Source organism: Prunus persica, chromosome G8 (genome assembly GCF_000346465.2).
Source record: "Prunus persica cultivar Lovell chromosome G8, Prunus_persica_NCBIv2, whole genome shotgun sequence".
NCBI classification, from domain to species: domain Eukaryota; kingdom Viridiplantae; phylum Streptophyta; class Magnoliopsida; order Rosales; family Rosaceae; genus Prunus; species Prunus persica.
In genome coordinates, this window is record NC_034016.1 from 11317089 (window position 1) to 11332573 (window position 15485).

The following is a 15485-nucleotide window of genomic DNA, read 5'->3' on the forward strand; positions in this document are numbered from 1 at the left end:
TACTGCGTCTGTTGTGGTCCCATTCAGAACTAATACAAAAAAGCTTGACCAAATAAACAAAACAAGATAGTTTCTTAGCTGTTGACCATGGAAATAAGGGATGAAAAACTCCAAAGCCACAAATTCTATGGTTATTCATGGTTCTCTCAAACTATAAGTATCCCTTCGTATCCCGGCCAAATGCAAAAGTTTCATAACACCACCAGTTCTTGTTTGTAAAGCAGCATTAACTGAGACACCAACATACGCAGTAGAGTTAGTCCAAAACAAATAGTAACCATGAAATTCAAGCATAGCATATCCCCGAGAAAATACTAAGAAGTCCAATTTGGTAATTTGTGTTAGGTAGTGAGCGCCAAGAGAAGTAAATGTCTCGGGCCTGCCCCTACTGGAAAAGAGGTAGGGAATAATGTTTCAACATATGAATAGGTTTCGTCATTTGCATGTGCCATGTAATCCCTTGATTTCTCACATGCCATTGTCCCTCATTGTTGCCCACCTCATGCCTCTGCGCCACTTATTTCATGTAACAGATGAATTTTCTCATCCCATTTCATCTATATAGACACAAATGATCAAGTTCACAAGCAGCAAGTATCTCCTTGCCAAGCATCAAAACTCTCTCTGTTTCCTAACTCCTTTGAATTCTTTTTCTTCTTCCAACTCCAATTTAAAAACAATGGGGTTCCGGTTTCCAGGAATTGTCAACGCCAAGAAAAGTCTAAAACATTCAGCTTCTTCAAAGACCTTAGAGATCCCAAAAGGCCATTTTGCAGTGTATGTTGGGAAGAACCAGAAGAAGAGATTTGTAATTCCAGTATCATACTTGAATGAGCCTTTATTCCTGGATTTGCTTAATCAAGCTGAAGAAGAATTTGGATACGATCATCCCATGGTTGGTATCACAATACCCTGCAGTGAAGACAGCTTTGTTCATCTGACTTCCTGCTTAAGTGTATGAGTGAACACTAATGAAGGTAATCTGGGATCCAACTTCATATCAAAAGCATCCTCTTTTTGGAATGTCAAGATTATGATGGATCATACTTGCTTCTTCTGTTGTTGTGAATCTGGGACAACGTCTGCAACCGTCAAGCTGCATGAGCTGAGCACAAAGATACAAAAGTTGTGAGGCAGTCGAAACACGATAGATATCATGAACTCTCTAAGACCAATAGCCCCAAGACGATGACTTCAATTTTGAACTAAAAAACAGTCAAATTTTGTCTTTGTACCTCCATGTAAATTTTTTTTATCTTTCCAGGAACAATTTGAGTATATAAGACATTTAGCTTCTCCATTCATTAATTCTTGTCTTAGATTTTGCATTATAGGGTTATCTTCCACCGGATCTGTTATATGCCATATGGCAGCAGATTTTCATAATGAACGAAGCATGATGGTTACTCTTGTTTGTATCCATTAATTTCCTGCAGGTAGTGTTATGATAACTTACACCTCTCTCAACCAGATTTTACCAAACCTATAACAAAGAAACTATTTGATTTTTATAAACTTTGGGAGACTGTAATGTTAACATGAGGCAAAGTATGCCATTATACTTTACTGTTGAGAAAATCTTCACTGCCATTTGATGATTATAAAACTGAGCTACAATTAGATAATAAGACAAGAAAGTGGATGAGGAATTAAACTATATTCATAACTTCCCATATGTTCCAGAAGAGCAAAAAATTAAGAACTGTACATGGGTTATAAGCACAAAATAATGTCCTCTTTGAGATCAAAATTGGAGTCAAGATACGTAATTCGACTGTATTACAAAGTTTCTTAACTTTGGATCCCTGCTCACAAGCATCTTGATGATTTCCGAAGGCTTGCCAGATTCACAAGCAACATAAGATGTGAGAGTGATCATGCATGTTCTTCTTCATCTCGACTTAGTGAGTTGTGGTCTAAATGAGGAATACTTCGGATACAGAAGGCTTCCCAGATTAACTTCACTAGTGTTTATTCATACACGTAAACGGGAAGTGAGATCAAGGAAGGAGTCTTCACTGCAGGGGATGGTGATTCCACCCATTGGATGATCATATCCAAATTCTTCCTCTGCTTGATTCAGCAAATCCAGGAATAAAGGCTCATTCAAGTATGATATCGGAATCACAAAGCGCTTCTTCTGGCTCTCCCCAACATACACTGCAAAACAGCCTTTGGGGATATCTAAGGTTTTTGAGGCAGCTATGTGACTTAGACTTCTCTTGGCGTTAACAATTCCTGGCAACCGGAACCCCATGGTGTTTAAACTCTCAAGAGGAATCAAAACAAGAAAAAGAATTCAATGGAGTTGGGAAACAGATAGAGAAGGCTTTGATGCTTTCGAAGGAGAGACTTGAGTTGCTCATGGCCGGTCATGTGTTTATATATGGATGAAAGGACCTGCGGAAAATCATGAACTACATGAAATGAGTGGTAAGGAGACACTGAGGTGGGCACCAATGAGGGACAATCTGGCTGGTGAGAATTCAAGAGGTCACATGGGTTTGCCTTCCTACTCCTTTCCTGTAGGGGCATGCTTGAGGAACTTATCTTTGTTGTCACAATTTTTATTAGTTGCAAAACCAACTGATTTATATATTCGGTCATCAATCAGTTTCAAGCTTTTTATTTACAACTGGAGACAGGGGACATTGATGGTCATGCTAGGGTGGTTTGGTGACTGGTGGACTGATTTGAAACAAGAAAGCCACATGCTCGGGTGGTTTGGTGCTCCCAAACAAGTTATACAGCACCCATTTCATATCCAGGCCCACCAGTTCTTGTCAGTTTATGTTTCATAACAAATTACTAGGTTGATATTTCTCTTCTGATTCTGTCTGTTATCTGAAGGATGTAGGGAATGATGTTTCGACATAGGGATACAGTTCGGTCATTTGCATGTGAAATCTGTGGGGAGATGATTTATGTGACTAGAAAGACAACCCATGTGATCTCTTGATTTCTCACAATCCATTGTCTTCACCACTCATTTCATGTAGCAGATAAGTTTTCACAGTGCTTTCATCTATATATACACTCATGATCAGGTTCATCAACAACTCAAATTCGCTTACTTGCCAACCATCAAAGCTTTCTTTGTTTTCCAAGTCCTTTGAATTCTTTTTCTTGTTCTGATTCAACTTGAGAATTTAAAAACCATGGGCTTCTGGTTGCCAGGAACTGTTAACACCAAGAGAAGTCTAAACCAGGCAGCTGCTTCAAAGGCCCTCCCAAAGGGCTATTTTGCAGTGTATGTTGGGGAGAGCCAGAAGAAGCGATTTGTGATTCCGATATCATATTTGAATGAGCCTTTATTCCTGGATCTGCTGAATCAAGCAGAGGAAGAATTTGGATATGATCATCCAATGGGTGGAATTACTATCCCCTGCAGTGAAGACACCTTCCTTGATCTCACTTCCCATTTACGTGTTTGAGTGAACGCTAAGGAAGTTAATGTGGGAAGCCCTCTGCATCCGAATCTTTCCTCATTTCGACCACAACTCACTAAGTCAAGATGAAGAAGAGGCTATAATTGATCACACTCACATCTTGTGTTGCTTGTGAGTCTGGGAAGCCTTCGGTAATCAACCGACACGGCACCTTTGGTAATCGCAAGCTGCATGAGCTGAGCAGAAAGATCCGAAATTTTTGAAGCAGTCGAATGACAATGTCATGAACTCTTGATGACCATTGGCCCCGAAAACATGGACCCAATTTTGAACTAAAAGAGAGTCAAGTTTTCTCTTTGAACCCCATGTAAACGTTGTTGTTTCTCTGAGGAGAAGAGAATATGGGAATATATAAGACAATTTAGATCCTCATCCATTCTTATCTTATATTTAGCACTATATATATTTACTATCTTCTTCTGGCTCTCTGATATAATTAACCACCAAATAGCAGCAGATTTGCACAAGAACTGAAGTATAATGGCTTACTATAAAAATTATTGTGGAATGTTTTATCCTATGCCAAAGTATTTATGGGTTCTTTTTGTGTTGTTCACCGTGTATTTAGCAAGTACCAGGTGCTGTCTGAGTTGTGATGGTACTAACTCTTCTTGTTGATGTTCAAGACAAAGACTTCATGATCTATGCCTTCCTGCAGAATCCAATGGATTAGGACAAGAGAAATGGGATTCCTCTGGAACAACCACTTAATCTACTGATATCGATTAGGACCGAGAAACTATTGGGATTGTAAGATACCATTTTTTTTTGTCAAAATTAAGAGACCTGTTAAGTGTGAACCACTTAATGTTCTCATTTAGTATAGAAGTTCCAATAATTGGAACAAGCAATCTTGTCTACAAAAGTCCTAATACAATCCATCTTCAGCTTCATTGGGAAAGGAGGCCATCTTCAACTTTGGGATTGTGAGATGTTCAAATTTGGTGTACTTCCAGATTCCATTTTTGTATGAGGCAACAAGCTACCATTAGATAATAGCTTACTGAAAAATGAGACAATAAAGTATGAGGAATCAAAATATATTATATTTTCTCATGTATCCTGGAGAACAAAACATTTAGAATTGTACATGGCTTAAAAGACAAATCTTCTTGTCATCCAGTTCAAAATTGGAGTTATGATTTTGGGCTCAATAGTCTTCGAGAGTTCGTGATATCGTCATTAGACTGCTTCACAAATTTTGTATCTTCGTGCTCAGCTCACAAGCAGTTTGACCATCAAAGAAGGCTTCCAGATTCATAAGCAACAGAAAAATGTGCATATGATCATTCACAGCCCCTACTTCATCTTGACATGGCGAGTTCTTCTGATCGAACTGAGGCTGATTTGGATATGAACCAGATTCACTTCATTTGCCTTCATTCATACACTTAAGCGGGAAGTGAGATGAATGAAGGTTTCATCACTGCAGGGGATTGTGATACCACCCATTGGATGATCATATCCAAATTCTTCTTCTGCTTGACTCAGCAAATCCAAGAACAAAGGCTCATTCAAGTATGATATTGGAACCACAAATCGCTTCTTCTGGCTCTCCCCAACATACACTGCAAAATAGCCTTTTGGGATGTCTAAGGTCTTTGAAGTAGCAGCCTTGTTTAGACCCTTCTTGGAGTTAACAATTCCTGGCAACCGGAATCCCATGGTTTTTATATTCTCAAGTGGAAAATTAGAACAAGAAAAAGAATTCAGAGGACTTGGGAAACAGAGAAGACTTTGATGCTTGGCAAGGAGAGAGACTTGAGTTGCTGGTTATGAACCTGATCTCGTGTATATATAGATGAAAGAGTATGGCCTGCTACATGAAATGAGTGGTCTCGAGGAGCAGAGATGGGTTCCATTGAAGGATACTAGCTTGTGAGAAATCAAAACAGAACATGGGTTGTCTTCCTACTCACTCCACATGCAAGTGACCAAACTGTATCCTTATGTACAAACACTGTTCCCTACGTCTTATTTCATCTAGTAATTTGGTTTAGAGATTGATTACTAGGCACTTATCAGGTAATGCATACATATGTAAGCAATATATAATTACAAGATTGATGTGGTCTAAACATTACTAATCTATGGACAGATATGTCTGAAGCCTGTTTTGTATTGAAAAAGAAGTCCAAAAGTTTGTAGTTGTCCAAACAATTGTTGTGCATCATGTTCTCCAACAAACATACAGACTGATGGAAAACAGACCATGTGATCCCTCAAATGCTTATGCCTCTTTCCAATCCCCACCCAATTGTCTCCATTAAACTCTGTCCACATTTCAGATATTTTCCTCTACACACCCTTTCATCTATACACACAAATACACACTGAACAATTCAAATCCTCAGTCTTTACAAACATGAAATCTACAGTTTGTGTTTTTCTAAAATCTTTTTGGGTTTTAGAGAGAAACAAAACTGATTCCTGATTACAATAGAAAGGAGTTCTTATGTAGCTCTCATGTGCTAACAGTTCTTAACAGATTTTGTGACTGAACTAATATAGCTCACAACCTAATATTTAATTTATGATGAGTCTTCGTTTTATCTTGTATTTGTATCTGAGCGCAAAGCACGATCTATCTTGATCAAGGGCATATGTACATGGCGCGTACAACTTCAACAGGCATGGGAAGAATATAGAGCTAGCACTGGCTCTTAAAATTCAGATGCTAGAGTCCCACATGGAAAAAAGGTTGAACAAGCATAGATCTCATCAAATTTGACAACAAAAGTAACAAGCAAGAATTGGAGAAGCGAAAAAGTTACCTTCTTTTGCTCCGAGACTTTCTACCGAAATTTTGGCAGTCTCCCCTGTTGAACATTCCCCAAAAATTTCAACCTGCACAAAACACAATTTAATATCCCAACAGGCAGCAAGCACAATATAGTCTGATGCAATTCATTTAATCGGCCTTCGGCCTTCAAACAATCTGAATTTCAAGACCAACGACAAGGTCCGCACCACACTCAATAAAACACATAAGTAAAGTTTAACCCGCGGCTGCACCTAGGCACTACCCTAGGCTGCCTACGTACCCTTACTGAGGGATCAAGCCACACGTAGTTCTTTCACTAAAACCCTTTACTTTATCTCACAACTCACCAAACACAATCTTTAATTTATCTCCCTAATAATCACATAATCTCCCCATACGCCGGAACATCCAACGCCACGTATGGGGTCTGTCAACACGCCGGATAACCTACGCCACATGCGACCTCAACATAATATCACATAATCTCCCCATACGCCGGAACATCCAATGCCACGTATGGAGTATGTCAACATGCCGGATAACTTACGCCACGTGTGACCTAACAACCACAAAGTCTCCCCATACACCGGAACATCTAACGCCACATATGGGGTCTGTCTCAACGCCGGAAAATCTTACGCCACATGAGACCTCAACATAATATCACATAATCTCCCCATACGCCAGAACATCCAAAGCCACGTATGGGGTATATCAACACGCCGGATAACCTACGTCACGTGTGACTTAACATAATATCACATAATCTTCCCATATGCGGGATCATCCAACGCCACGTATGGGGTCTGTCAACACGCCGGATAACCTACGCCACATGCGACCTCAACATAATATCACATAATCTCCCCATACGCCGGAACATCCAACGCCACATATGGGATTTGTCAACACGCCGGATAACCTACGCCATGTGCGACCTCTACATAATATCACATAATCTCCCCATACGCCGGAACATCCAACGCCACGTATGGGGTCTGTCTCAACACAGGAAAATCCTACGCCACGTGAGACCTCACAATCACAGGGTGGTACTTACAGTGTAATCAATATCCGGAGAGGTACATAGGGTAGTGCGTATAGCACTTCAAACTGACATTCTAAACTCTTTTTATACCTTTACACAATATTAGAAATTAATATATATTCTAACTAGGCTCTGATATCAATTGACAGGACCCGCCCCGAATTCCTCGGAACCCGAGACGAATCCTGTGGAATTCCCAACATCACCCCGATGTCGGGCCCACTACGTGTCTACAGACTCATCTCGCCGCGCTCTACGCAACGGTACAATCAAAATTCCCAAATTTTTTTCCGGTCAAAAGTCAACTTGAATACTAATAAAATATTCTAGGGGCAAAATGGTCTTTTATCATGTTTAATTAATAATTAAACATTTATTTAGGACCGGGTCGTTACATGTATCTAAACCCTTTTTAGGCACTCAAACCATAGTTTTCCTTAAGTATAAGATTCTTTTCTAGTTCAGACAAAGATCATATACCCAATCTTGCAATCTATCCTGATTAAGGCATAAATTTAACAAGTTGGATTCATTACGTTCTAGAAAACGAGAGAACCAAGCAAACCATTATTCTTCATCAAGCAATAATGTAATTCACCACACTTAATCCCAAGAAGCTAATTGAATTATATTGCGAGTTCTGCCTCAAATTCATCTTCTAATTTACTAGATGCAAAGTCCTAAGGTGATAATCAAATAACTTAAACAAATAGCAACAGTTAAAATAGTGATTAAACATTCATCTAAAAGAAACTTAGAATCCATTAAATAACATTAGAAATCATAACTATCCATGCTCGGGCGTCATCCTCGCCCTAGAGAATAATTTAGTTACTCATGTTCAAAGGAAACATAATTGAAAAACTAGAAAACATAAAATAAAACTTATGGATTGTGACAATGATTGAGAACTTGACGATGGCAGCGGCTCTTTGACTCTCCTTCAAATTCCAGCATAAGAGTACTCTATTTTCTGGTTGTCTTTAAATAAGGAACAAATCCTTTTTTGACTTGGTAACTATGCTTTCCTAGTTTGGCTTCAATTGTCTTTGATGAGTTGGCATCCAAAATCCTACTATATATAGGATCAGACCTTAGAAAATAACCTTGCATCCTTGTAGACACTTCCCAAATGTAATTGATACAGATTAAACTCCAAGGATTGAACTTGAAAATGATTATTTTGCAAAACCCGCAGAACACATTCTGCCTGAACTGTTTGTACTAAAAAGGCCACAACTCTCTCCACACAAGTTCGAATCACGAACTGTAAAATTTTACAAAAAGCTAACATCTGTATATTTCCAACAATATAAGGCTCAACATCTGGTTCGCTCTGAGGAAGTATAGTATATTCTATCAAGTTGACTGATCTGCACAGGAAATTCTGCTCCTAGGATTGCACATTATATTTCAATTCCAAAATTGCTACTTTTGCTTGCTTTTCCATCTTTATTCTTCAAACCTAGTAAAACACAAAACTAAATAAAAAAGGACTAAACTCACTCAAGAACACAACAAGAATCTAAGAGAAGGATAATAAAAATGTACGAAATAATGGTTATATCACTGTACGCCACTTTGTTTGGCTAAAAGGTTGAAGACTGATAGGCCATCAAAGAAGAAAGGAAAGATGTCAGCCAAAAGAAAAATAAGTACAAAAAAAAAATATATAAAAAAGGGCTAGTACTCCTTCATAGCTTGCGGCAGTTTTCTCTTTTTGCTTGCAAAGGTTCTGTACCAATTGTGATAGCTATCTGGTTGCTTCAATTGCCTGCTGGACCAAAGCTTTTCGTGGACTCCTTGCTCGTGGGCTAACTGACAACAAATATCAAATGCCCGAAATAGAATAATGGGTTGTCCAAAATAATTGCCCATTAACTCTCAAAAGCCCATAGTATTTAATGGGTGATCCAAATTACTCATTAAATTTATAGAGGCCCAAATTGCCTATTATATGAGTCATGGATCAATTTTAAAAATCCTCATAGCCATATCTAAGTGCAAATGCAAATGTCAATTTTAGAAAGTTAGTGAGTTAATAAAAAAACTCATTATTTTTATTGGACAGTGACAAAATGAAAAATGGTACAAAACCATCCAATTTTGCCCATGGGTCATCTGCCCATGCAAATTTCAGTGAGATTAAATTCAAATCTCTCAAACAAATTCTCAATTAATGGGCCATACTCACCCATTAATTTCCAATTTTTCTCATGGGTCATCTACCCATGAAAATTCCAGTGAGATTAAATTCAAATCTCTCAAACAGAAATTCTCAATTAATGGGCCACACTCACCCACTAATTTCCAATTTTTCTCATGGGTCATCTACCCATGAAAATTCCAGTGAGATTAAATTCAAATATCTCAAACAGAAATTCTCAATTAATGGGCCACACGCACCCATTAACTCCCAATTTTCCTCATGGGTCATCTACCCATGGAAATTCCAATGAGATTAAATTCAAATCTCTCATACACAAATTCTCAATTAGTGGGCCACACTTACTCATTAATTTCCAATCTTTCCCATAGGTTATCTACCCATGAAAATCTCCAAATTGTCCCAAAGACACAAATTCTCAATTAGTGGGCCAAACTTACCCATTAATTACCAAATTTTGGAACTACGCCGGTTTGATTTTATCAAGGGTACGTAGGCAGTCTAGCATCCCAATAGATGCAATCGCAACCAAATTTGATTCCCACAAATCAAATATCCACCTTCAAACCAATCAATTTGAAACTATGTCGGTTTGATCCCGTCAAGGGTACGTAAATAGTCTAGCATCCTTGGTTTATCCCAACCAAATTTGCCAAAACACTTTCTCAAGTGTAAATGTTAATTTTCTTGAACATTGACAAAAAGGAAAAAAAAGGGTACAAAACCATCCAGTTTTTCATGGGTCATCTACTCATGCAAATTTCAATGGGGTTAATTCCAAATTCCTCAAACACAAATTCTAAATTAGTGGGCCACACTTACCCATTAATCTCCAATTTTTCTCATGGGTCTTCTACCTATGAAAATCTCCAAATTGTCTCAAAGACACAAATTCTAAATTACTGGGCCACACTTACCCATTAATTTTCAAATTTCTGAACTACTTTGGTTTGATTCCATCAAAGGTACGTAAGCAATCTAGCATCTCAATAGACACAACCACAACCAAATTTGAATCCTTGGTTTATTCTTAACCAAATTGACCCCAAACACATCAAAATTGAATCCCTGGTTTATTCAGCTAAATTCGCTCAAACATTTTTTTTATAATCAAATTCCCCCTTTTGCAATGAGTCATTTATTCGTTGCAAATCTTTGAACTACGAGTGGCTTGTTTCTCGCGACGGATACGTAGGCATCCTGAGGTTGGACTTGGGAGTAGCTGCAAAATCAAACACACATATTCTGTTTTTTTTATGATGGAATCAAAGGGTGTTCCCTTGAAGTAAAAGATTGTAATTAAGAGACTTGCGTCTCGAATAGGTCGAATCTAAAATAATAAAATCCCGTTATTTAATTAGTGATAGTGAAATTATGTTGGGAGGATCACATTTTCCTTCAACATATAGGGAGCATGGTTGGAGTTGTATTTTTCTAAATCATCCCTAAAATTTGTCTAAAGAGGTGGTTTAGGGAGTCCATTGTGGATACTCTTAATTGGATCCTAGTCATCGGGTATTATTTTAAAAAATTGGGTATTTTAAATAGAAAAATAAAGAGAAGGGTTGTAGGTAATTTAAAATGAATTTTATGGGTTTTACTATTATTTTTTATATTTTGGGGTATCGATACACGCACACACAGTGCATGGCCCTCCTTTGAATTATTCTTCGTGTTCCAAGTCCACAACCATTGCTTCCCGTGTGGCAGGAAAGTGGCAGGAAAGTGTACACACGTGAATAACGCATGCACCGAAAGTCTTCGTCTTTCTTTTCACTTGTCTCTCATCTGTGGACTTTCCACAACATATCCATCAACCCCTTCACACTTAAACTAACACTTAAATTTCAACATTAATAGAGAGAACAAAGCACCGAGTGGTATTGCTTTGAGCGAAGTGAAATGGCTGAGAACGTCGTCTCTTTTCTGTTGGAAAGGATCCATGATTTGCTCACAGAAAAAGCCAACTTCTTGATGGATGTCCGTAACCAAATTCAGCTGTTGCAGCAAGAGTTACAGATTATGCGCAGCTTCCTAAGAGATGCAGATTCAAGACAAGAAAAAGAAGCAGCTGTACGAGAGTTCGTTGCACAAATCAGAGATGCTGCTTATGACGCGGAATATGTCATCGAAAAATTTGTCCACGAAATAGAGTCCACCAAACGCAACCGTCGGAGGTACAAGATCTCTCTGTCTTACAGATTTTTTAAACGCGGCAGAAAAGTAAAAGTGCTGTACAACGTTGGGTCAAAGATTGAGGAGATCAAGGGCCGCATCTCTCAACTGAGGGTGAACCTAGAAACATATGGCATAAGGATATTGAAGGAAGGAGAGGGGCCGAGCTATTCTGACAGGGTTGTGCCCAACTTACGCCGCAGTTTCTCTCACTCCGTCAACCATAATGTTGTTGGTTTGGTGGAAGCTGCCAAGACATTAGCGACTGAGCTTGTGAAACCAGGAAACTCCGGCAGTCGAGTGGTTTCAATATGTGGAATGGGAGGGTTAGGCAAGACCACTCTGGCTAGGAAGGTTTACCATCATGATGAAGTTAGGGATCATTTTTCTCACTTCATTTGGGTGTGCGTATCTCAACAATATCAAACAAGGGACATTTGGGAGCAAATTCTGTTTAAACTTTCGTCCCCTGACAAAAAGGAGAGAAAGAAGATCGCAAAGATGAAAGATGATGAGGTAGCTAAAGAACTTTTTGTGCTACTTAAGAATATGAGAAGCTTGGTGGTTCTTGATGACATCTGGGATGCGAATGCGTGGTCATTGCTAAGTGCTGGATTTCCAACTCACGAGGACACAGAAACCAAAGTGCTACTTACATCGCGCAACAAATGCGTAGCGTATCGAGCAGATCCGAGAGGTTTCCTCTATGAACCATCGTGTCTAAATGATGAAGATAGCTGGGAACTGTTCCATAAGGTAGCAATTGTTCAAAGAGTGCAAGCATATGGAGGTAACATCAACGTCTCATCTCATGCTTAATAATTTCTAGATTGTCATTTAAATTTTAGTAATAGATTGTAATCATCTCCTGTGCATATAAAAGTGTTACATTTTTGTGCATTCACAAAATCAGTAGCATTTCAACCAATCTAATAATGCTTTAGTACGTTGCCCACTAGATTGATTCCTTGTTGGATTGGGTGTGAAGGGGTTTAAGAAGTATAGTACAAGTAAAGTAATTAAAACCTTAGTCCCTAATATAGGTCAACTATACCAATTAAATAATAAATCTTCTAATCAAATATACATCTCATAACAACAAAGAATGCTATATTATAATCCCTAGTTTGTGTTTATAGTTTGATCTTTGTTGTATTGTAGATCACCCACCAGCTACAGGGGCAAAAAATTCTGAAAATCCTTTGATGACAGTGGAAAGCATGGAAAAACTTGGGAAAGAAATGGTAACACATTGTCGTGGTCTGCCGCTGGCCATTATTGTGCTTGGAGGTGTTTTGGCAACAAAACATTTCATTGATGAATGGGTGACAGTACATAAAACTATCAAATCACACCTGAGCCCACAGAAGTGCTGAACTTGGAATTATGGAGGCGTTAGCACTAAGTTATGATGATTTGCCATATCAGTTGAAACCATGCTTTCTTCATTTAGGCCAATTCCCAGAGGATTTTGAAATGCCTACACGGAGACTAATCAATCTGTGGGTTGCAGAAGCCATGATACCAACTCAATCATCAAATGAAAGAGAGAACGAGGAAACATTAGAGGATGTTGCATATCGTTACTTGACAATGTTGGCAGAAAGGTATTTGGTTCAAGTGGAGAGAAGAAGTGCAACCGGAAGGATTAAAAGTTGCCGCATGCATGATCTTATACGAGAACTATGTTTGATGAAGGCCAAGGAGAATGATTTCTTCCAAATCATAGAACTTCGTGACAGTAACAGGAAAATGGAGTTGTTCTCTTCCCCAATGGTTAACAGACCAGTTTCAACAGGTAGGATGCGGAGAGTTTCCATTTATTTAAAAGATTTTAGTGGGTTTATCTCTTTGGGAACTGAAGAATGTCCTCCGGTCAGGTCTGTATTGGGATGCAGCAACAACAAGATACATAGTGTAATAGGTCAGGAGCTGATTGAATCCATAGTCAGCAGGTTCAAATTCCTTAGAGTCCTAGATCTTGAAGATATTCAAGGATTCGCAATACCAAAAGGAATAGGGAATTTGATCCATTTAAGGCTTTTGACAGTAAATTCCTGTTGGACAGGAGTGCTTTTGTCATCTATAGGCAACTGGAGATTCTTGTTGGCCCTATACATAGATCCATTCGGATCAGCAGAACTAGTTCCAGATGTGATTTGGAAGATGAAAAGATTGAGGCATTTGTATCTTCCAGTGCAGTATGGCAGGCGTACCAAGAAGTTACAGTTTGCTAATCTCAATGACCTGCAGACCTTAAAAAACTTTCCAGCAAAGATAGCAGATGTGAAGGATCTGACCACACTGCCTAATCTCAGAAAATTGGTAGTACAAATACCTGATGACAGCAAGCTCGATGAGTTCATGGCAATCTTCCAACCACCATTCACATTTAACTATCTAAGATCGTTGTCAGTAGATACTCGGATGAATGCTAGAACAAATATAGATGTTGCAAAAGTCAGATCATGCTGTCCTCGCCTTGAGAAGCTGAAACAAAATAGAAGGAAAATCTTCCTGAAGTACCAGAACACTCTCCAATAGCCTACATCTTAGCGTGAAGCTTCCAGAAGTATTACTAGATTTTATTTTGAACATCACCTTTTCGATGCTTTTGTACCTGAAAAATGAGGAAGACTGATCATGCCCACTCCCAGGAAGCTGCCTGCCTAAGCTTAACAATCGTCTACTCATGCCCATTTGTTGATCAATCGAATTTGCTCGAGCTACTTTTATTTGTTCTCTATATATATATGTGGTTAGGATTTGTCTATGGGACTGCTGTGGTTTTTCTGTTGTTTGTTTTTGTGTTATTTTTTTGTGTTGGTTTGTTTAACGTTGGATGGTCATCCTTATTTGTCTGTCAATGTTTCATGTTCTGTTTTTTATGTGGCAATGTTTCATGTTCTGTTTTTTTATTGGGAAAGTAGGCCATTGTTAACTTTTGTAGAATGTAATGCTAAAATGTGGTCTACTTCAAGATTCCATTTCTATGAGCCAAAAGTGGATGACTGTAATGCTATTAAACTTCAATTATCTTATGAAAATCTCCAGTGCATATTGGATAATAAGACAATAAAGTAGATGAGGAATTAAAGTATATCATAATTTCCCATATGCTCCGGAAGAGCAAAAAAGTGGATATGAACACAAAATTTGATTGTCTTTTGAGATCAAAGTTGGAGTCATGATTTCCAGGCCAATGAATTTAGAGACTCGATGATAATGGCTTCATCAAGTGTCATAACTTTGAGCTCCACTCAGAAGCGGCTTGATGATTACCTAAGGCTTCCCAGATTAAGAAGCAACACAAGATGTGAGTTTGATCGAAATGACGAATCCTTCGTATGCAGAAGGCTTCCCAGATTAACTTCATTAGCATTTCTGTTGGGTTTTTAGAAGAACAATAAAGTGATTTTATTTATTCAACAATATACGAGTACAAGGCTTTTAGATGAGGACTAGGCTTTTGGCCTTCTACAACTAGAAAATGTTTACTAGGCTTATTGGCCTCCTTCCTATTTTCGGGCTTATTGGCCTCTTCTCTCTTGCTACTAGCTAGTTTACAATATAATAGTATTACCTTATTACAAGATTTTTATTAGGACTTTTCTAGAATGCCTACAACAATTATGTCTTAAAGCTTGACTTTGTCAAAGTTAGTAGACATTTCTTGAGGTTTCTACTTTTTTCTAGATTTTTCTAAATTCTTCAAAACAAATGTGCATTAAATTTAACACTCCTCCCTAATGCACAATTGGACCTATATTGCTAGATATTCTGATCTTGTTGATGCCATATTCTTTGCTCCAGCTGATAATTGAGCTACAGTTTTCTTACTATAATTGAGCTACAGTCTCTTTGTCTCTTTGTCTTCCGGAA

The 15485-nt window shown here is 38.4% G+C and overlaps 4 protein-coding genes across 4 annotated transcripts; 3 read left to right on the forward strand and 1 right to left on the reverse strand.

Moving 5' to 3' along the window:
• LOC18766962 (auxin-induced protein 15A) lies at window positions 3049-3821 on the forward strand. Its single transcript, XM_007199523.2, has one exon. The coding sequence runs from the start codon at window positions 3159-3161 to the stop codon at window positions 3432-3434; it is 276 nt and encodes a 91-aa protein (XP_007199585.1). The 5' UTR covers window positions 3049-3158; the 3' UTR covers window positions 3435-3821.
• Window positions 4754-5183, reverse strand: LOC18766569 (indole-3-acetic acid-induced protein ARG7). The gene has a single exon (XM_007199339.2). It carries the CDS (start codon window positions 5112-5114, stop codon window positions 4833-4835), a length of 282 nt encoding a protein of 93 aa, XP_007199401.1. The 5' UTR covers window positions 5115-5183; the 3' UTR covers window positions 4754-4832.
• Window positions 11290-14671, forward strand: LOC18766182 (putative disease resistance protein At1g50180). Its single transcript, XM_020570006.1, has 2 exons — window positions 11290-12393; window positions 12765-14671. Exons 1-2 carry the CDS (start codon window positions 11331-11333, stop codon window positions 12977-12979), a joined length of 1278 nt encoding a protein of 425 aa, XP_020425595.1. The 5' UTR covers window positions 11290-11330; the 3' UTR covers window positions 12980-14671.
• Window positions 12990-14147, forward strand: LOC109950857 (putative inactive disease susceptibility protein LOV1). The gene has a single exon (XM_020571002.1). It carries the CDS (start codon window positions 12990-12992, stop codon window positions 14145-14147), a length of 1158 nt encoding a protein of 385 aa, XP_020426591.1.